This window comes from Chelon labrosus, assembly GCF_963514085.1.
Source record: "Chelon labrosus genome assembly, chromosome: 8".
Classification (NCBI taxonomy): Eukaryota; Metazoa; Chordata; class Actinopteri; order Mugiliformes; family Mugilidae; genus Chelon; species Chelon labrosus.
Genome location: NC_140358.1, coordinates 25,469,959 through 25,476,014, shown reverse-complemented (window position 1 = coordinate 25,476,014; position 6,056 = coordinate 25,469,959). Strand labels below are relative to the sequence as shown.

At 42.6% G+C, this 6,056-nt stretch overlaps 1 protein-coding gene across 1 annotated transcript; it reads right to left on the bottom strand.

Annotated features, from left to right (window-relative positions):
- Nucleotides 1-885: 885 nt before the first annotated feature.
- Nucleotides 886-2,579, bottom strand: lbx2 (ladybird homeobox 2; the record flags this gene model as incomplete). Its single annotated transcript, XM_084550166.1, has 2 exons — nt 886-1,591; nt 2,255-2,579. 2 exons carry the CDS (start codon nt 2,577-2,579, stop codon nt 1,128-1,130), a joined length of 789 nt encoding a protein of 262 aa, XP_084406292.1. The 3' UTR covers nt 886-1,127.
- Between the last annotated feature and the right edge of the window lie 3,477 nt (nt 2,580-6,056).

Genomic DNA, 6,056 nt, shown 5'->3' with positions numbered 1-6,056 from the left:
AGGCAGTGGACGGCTGCTAATTGAAGTCGTGGCACTTCAGGGCTGAAAGCAGGGGTCAATTATTCAAAAAGGGCCATTTATTACCAAGCAAAGCAGGTTTAGGGAGAATATTTATGTTTCCTTTATTTCTAAGGACAAATCTATTGGTTATTTTACTCTTATAATACTTATATTTACCGTAATGCGTCTTTATCTCATGTAGCATTCCTATGGATTCATAGAATGCGTTGAATTTTACGTCTATTATTATTATGCCTTTAAATTTAAATTCACACTTCCATAGTCATTTAAAAAAATGTAATATTCCTGTGCACACACTTCCTTCCTCATCCCTGTTTTTAATTTAGGATTTTCTATAACCTTCTGCACAATCACACATCCAGTTGCGCCGGAAGCTCCTTGAAATATCATATAACCTTTATTTACATAGATGCTGATTAAATAGAATGTTACAATAAAATTATCGCATAGGAGGTTTGATCTATATACAGAACTCGGGGCTGTGTAAAAGTTTGCAGAAGTGACGCCTTCTCTTCTCTGCGCTGCGAATGGGCCCGCATGCTCCCTGCAGAGACACCGTTGTCTTAGTGGGACAAAGTAAGGTGGGATGGAGTGACACATTGACCCCCGGGGATGTGTATGTTTCCAAAAAACCCCAAAAAAAAATTAAAAAGAGAGAGGGGGACATGATTTAAATATTTGGCAGATCTGGTTCCTTTTAACAGAAAAAAATACAAATAAGACAAATGATTGCACAACTTTTCCATCCCCCTTCCTTAAAAACAAGCGTGAAATATTTAAGTATGTAATAAAATGTTTGCACGATTTTCAGTCTTCCTGTACCTCAACTGTCTGCAAGGAAATCAGATATTCCTCAAGTATTGTGGTGAAAACTTAAACGACAGACTCGGAGGGCTCTTACAAGTCCGAATAATAAATTAAAATGGAGGCGAGAAAAAAAAATACAGGAGGAAAAAAAAACTTTCCTGAAATGTTAATATATGTATATACTCTCCTTTTGTCAATATCCGTGCAAAAGTTTGGGAAGAAAAAATGTCCCCTTTCTTTTTTTTTTTTAATATTCTTTTTGTCGCCGTTGCTTATGAAAATCACAGGCCCAATGACTGTCAATCGTCCACCTCGATCTCCTCGTCGTCCTCCGAGAATTCATCCGTGGTTTGGTCTCTCGACGAGGAGGGCGACTGTGGGAAGGCTCGGTGTCCTTGAGAGGTCGGGGAGATACTGGGCGATCTGGCCTCGGGGCCCCCGCCCTGGGCATCGTCAATGTTTTCCATGGTGACAAGCTTCTGCAGGGTCTGCGGCGTGATTTTCTTTAGCGACTCCACGTCCGCTTTCATCTCCTCCAGGTCCCTCTTGAGCTTGGCCCTGCGGTTCTGAAACCAGGTGATGACCTGCGCGTTGGAGAGTCCCAGCTGCTGCGCGATTTGGTCACGGTCGGCCGGAGAGAGGTACTTCTGGTACAGAAACCGCTTCTCCAGCTCGTAGATCTGGTGGTTCGTGAAGGCCGTCCGCGACTTTCTCCTCTTCTTCGACGTCTGCCTCTGGCCGAATGCGTTTACGTGCTCGCGACCTTGGAGGGGGTCGGAAGAAGGAAAATATGTGAGGATAAATGAACCGTAAACAAACCGTAACAGCAACAGGGAGCGGAAAAAAGCCTTAACTCGGCTCACATTCTTGGATCTGTCAATTCCCCCAAAGCCAGTCAGTGTATTTAACTTCATAATTTAAATCACATGAATCAACAGCTTCTTCTGGATACCACATTTTTTTTAATGAAATAAAAAGCAATTATGCACTGAACAGCTGAACAGGAATTTGACCAACTACAAAAAACGGTCACATATTTTGCAATTCAACAGGGGTCTGTTGCCAGATGAGGTTAAATGCCATTTAGTGTGTGTTTATTTGTCAGTCAGTTAATTTTTTATCCAACGTAGCTCTACGTGCAGGTACTCTGTGGAGGCTGATTGACTTTTTGACAGCACACAGACTACTGTAGTAGCAGTTTACACATCATATACACGCACATTTGCACGCGTAAATGTCCAGTTTCCCTTCGCCTATCTCGGTTTCTGCACACATTCCCATACAGCTGCCCCAAGCACGTCCACATGTAGAGACAAAACGAACCCAGCTAGCAGTGATCTCAGCTCTAAATCTCACAATTAGCGTGCTCGTAACTTATTCTGCCCTCCTTAAAGTTCATACTTTGCCGATGAACTTATTTATTTACCTTCTGCTGCCTGGATAACGCTGACTTCCAGACCCTTGAACGTTTTGCTGGCCAGCTCCTCCAGCGCGCACAGCGGCGACGACGGAGTGGTGATCCCGTTCCTCGCCGAGTTAGAGCCCGTCACTTTCTCCAGCACCCTCGGCGGACAGATACTAGCCACCGACTTTTTAACCGAGGGTTTGTTAAGAATATCCTCAATGCTGAAGGGCGTTAAGGGCTTGTTGGAGTTGGCCGGTGGCGGCAGCTGGTCCAAGGGAGCCCGTCTCCTCTCCTCGCCGCTGGACTGCAACACAGAACCTGCCTTCATGTCTTTACTGGAGGTCATCGCAGTCCCGAAGAATCGCCGCTGCTGCTGCTGCTGCTGCTGCTGCTGCTTTCAGAAAAGTTGATTATTTCATTCAAGTGGTCGATCAGAAGCGTCCAAAAGTTTCCCCCCTCTTCCTCTCGGCGTTCTCGTAACCCTCCACAATATTTTGACACTTGAAGCCGAATGCTGCAAACTTAGCTCGCCTGAGAGCTTTCCTCCAAAATAACCATGCTCCGGGCGTAGATGTAAAGGCAGCCGGACTGTATTCCCCTCAGAGAGTCGCGGTTCCTTTGCCAAGCTCCATGTAGATCTTTAGAAAGTAACAGACTGGAGGGGGGCGAATCCCTGCAAGGGGAAAAAAGCTTCCTCGGGCACCGAGAAAAAGAAAGCGACTGCTAACGAGTTATTGTTGATTGGGCGAAGTTCAATTAGAGAAACACTACACTACTTGCTGACCCGCCGCTGCGTCTTAAAGGGCCGGACCATAATAACTAATTGGACGTGGGGAATAGGAGGAGTCTGTTGCTGCCGAGGAGAAAGATGCCCCGAAATGTTTATGCATCTGTTTCCCTCTGCTGGTGTATTATTCTTGAAAGGGAGAGTTGACGCCTATTAAAATACTGCCACCAGCATCTCTGCGTTATGGAAAGTTTGGAGGAACACCGAGCCAGCCATGCTCTCCAGCCGTGATATTTATTTAGTCGTTTTTAGTGCGTAATTACGCACGGAACGTTTTGTGATAATGCGCACATTAGGCGCCGTGTTGCGCCGGTATGTGGCTTAAAAACGACTATGAGAACATTTAGAGATCACATTTTTAAATATTAAAATAACACGAAAAGCGATGGAGGACTTTTAATCAGAAAATAAAAGTATGTTGGTAGTAATGATGCCACAAGGGCCATGCATATTTTAATCACTTCTTTATTAAACATCCGAATGCTTTTATAGAGACTTGGAGAAATCTGTTTGACACTGAAGCAGCAAAATATTGCAGAAAGAAAACAAAAATAGAAAGAAAGGATTTTTATTTTTATTTTTTATTATTCATTTTTGTTCTTACGGTTTTTATGTTCTTTAGTTTTTGTTCTTCCCTCTGTAGCTTACTGCATATCACGCTGCTCCAAATATATATGTCCCTGCAGGTAAAAATCCAGGGTACCAGTGTAATCTAATGCGGTAAGCGGGAAACAGGCGAATAATAAAGGTGACGCCGTGCTGGGGGGCTCATAGTCTGAGGACGGAGAATTGTGAATTTCACCGACGGAGGTTTAGGATGTAAAGAGAGAGAGAGAGAGAGAGGGAGAAAATAAAAAAACGGATTAGAGGGAGAAAACGGGGGGACGACTGGGACGCCCGGGAGAGCAGCAGGTACGTCGATGCGGAGGAAACGCGCCTCGTTTCATTTAAGGCTCGACAAATATAGCAACACCGAGCTGCGTTTTAATATTTTGCAGGGATCGTAAGCGAGCGTGCGTTTGGCAAATTAAATATAGCATCGTTTTGTCGTGATTAAAATATTATAAATAGACATTTATTTGCACCAGTTGGAAGATGAGCTTCTAGATTTTATCCCAGTCTGAGTACCACCTGCTGATAAATGCCAGAGGGTGAATAAAACAGGATTTTTTTTTTTTTCTTTTAAAGCACGATCATGTTTTATTATTATTTTTTTTTTCCTGCCCCCTCTGTGTAAAGAGCCTGCCGCCCAGGAAGCCGGTGCAGCAGAGAGTCCTGTGCCAACGGGAGCATATGGTGACACCGGTGTAAGGGTACGGAGTTATAAAACAGCAGGAAATTCTATTATCCGCCTTGGAGGTCCACGCTTTATGGCTGCTTTGAATACATATTTCTCCATAACGAGTAGGAGTTTACGGGGATCAATTTAGTTAGGGGGTTTGGACTGAAACGTGTACGGTTTTGGAAGGGGGGAAAAAAATAAAATAAAAATAAGATAAAAATGCTGGTAGGGGGAGAGATGTTAATATCACAGTGAAGGTGAGTTAACGTGACACCTTCGGACTTGGATTTAAAATGAGATTTAAATTCAAACACCAAGAAGTGGGCTTACACATTTGTATTTTTTATTCTTGAAAAGGGTTTGCTGTTTAATAAATGTGTTATTGTATAGAAATAATATAATAATATATATATTGTTCCCCTTGCTTTTCTCTGGATGACTCATTTAATAGTGGAAGTATATTATTTTGGCCTATGGATGCTTTAATTCCATTTTTATATATTATCTCTGCAGGCCTGTGCCATCCTGTATCAAATCCGGTGATGAGTAGGATCCCAAATCGTATTTTTATGTGCAGCTTTAAAAAGATAGAAATGCTCTGCAGACCATCCGGACCTGCTGTAGATCATTAACCTTTAAAACAACGGTTCAGTGGGCTTTGAGGTCTGAAGTGATGCTGGTCCGAAAGTTTTTTTTTTTTTCCTCCTTTGGCTTAATTTACACGTTAATTAGAAGCAGGGCAGCTGACATCATCAATCATCAGCTCTTGAGGGTTTTAATTGGATGATTTGCTCCGCTTTCACCTCCTATCAGTACCGAGCTTTATACTCCACAGCCCAGTGCGTTATATACAGCTTTAAAAATCAACATCATCAGACTTTTCTTTTTCTGAGGAGCGATTTAACAAACGGTAGCACTGATTTTCATTTTTTTTTTTTTTTTTTTTTTGCTTCTTGCATTTAAAAATCACGGGGCTCCTGTTAATAACCGGCAGGGCCTAGAGTGCAGCGTCTGTGTCGTCTGCGAGCTCGATAGAAATCAAAGCAGTGGGAAAACTCCCACCCGGCGAAGGCCAGCTTTTTCTGTCATTAATCACCAAATTAATTCACTGCGGCGCGGAGCGAATACCGGGGGATGCTTAAAGTATCCAGTTCAGCCTCCAGCGGAGACCCGGGGAAGGTGATGACAATGCGGCAACTGCACAAAACAATCCTGAAAATGTAATTCGTTACAGCGATGTAACGCGTTACAGCTAATTAATCCCCAGCGCAGTGTGCCCATGCGTCTCCAGCGCTGGGATTCTTGCACAGGAAAATACAAATGGTTTGAAGTGGATGCACTTATTCCGGTTTTGATAACGCAGGCCAGTGAGTAACAGCTCAAATATTTTATAGTTTTGTAATAAAAATAGCAGGAAAGCGATTTTAGATCCAAATATTCCTGGCCAGGTTGCAGAATCCATCATTTTTATATATTAAATTAAAATTTATCTTTCGAAATAAATATTAAAATTCCCTTTTACTGCTGTTATTAAAAATGAAATAGAAATAAAAATGTACCCCACATTAAAACACCATCCATAGCCTCCAAATATCCACATTAATACAGTCTATACCCACATATTTATGGTGATAAAAATAAAATAACAGGGGGTCTCTACACACTGGGGGCCACGAAATATTTTCACTACTGCACATATATTTTTAGATCATTATTTCGTGGGTCATTTGTGTTTGTGAAGGCCGTTTTTGTCT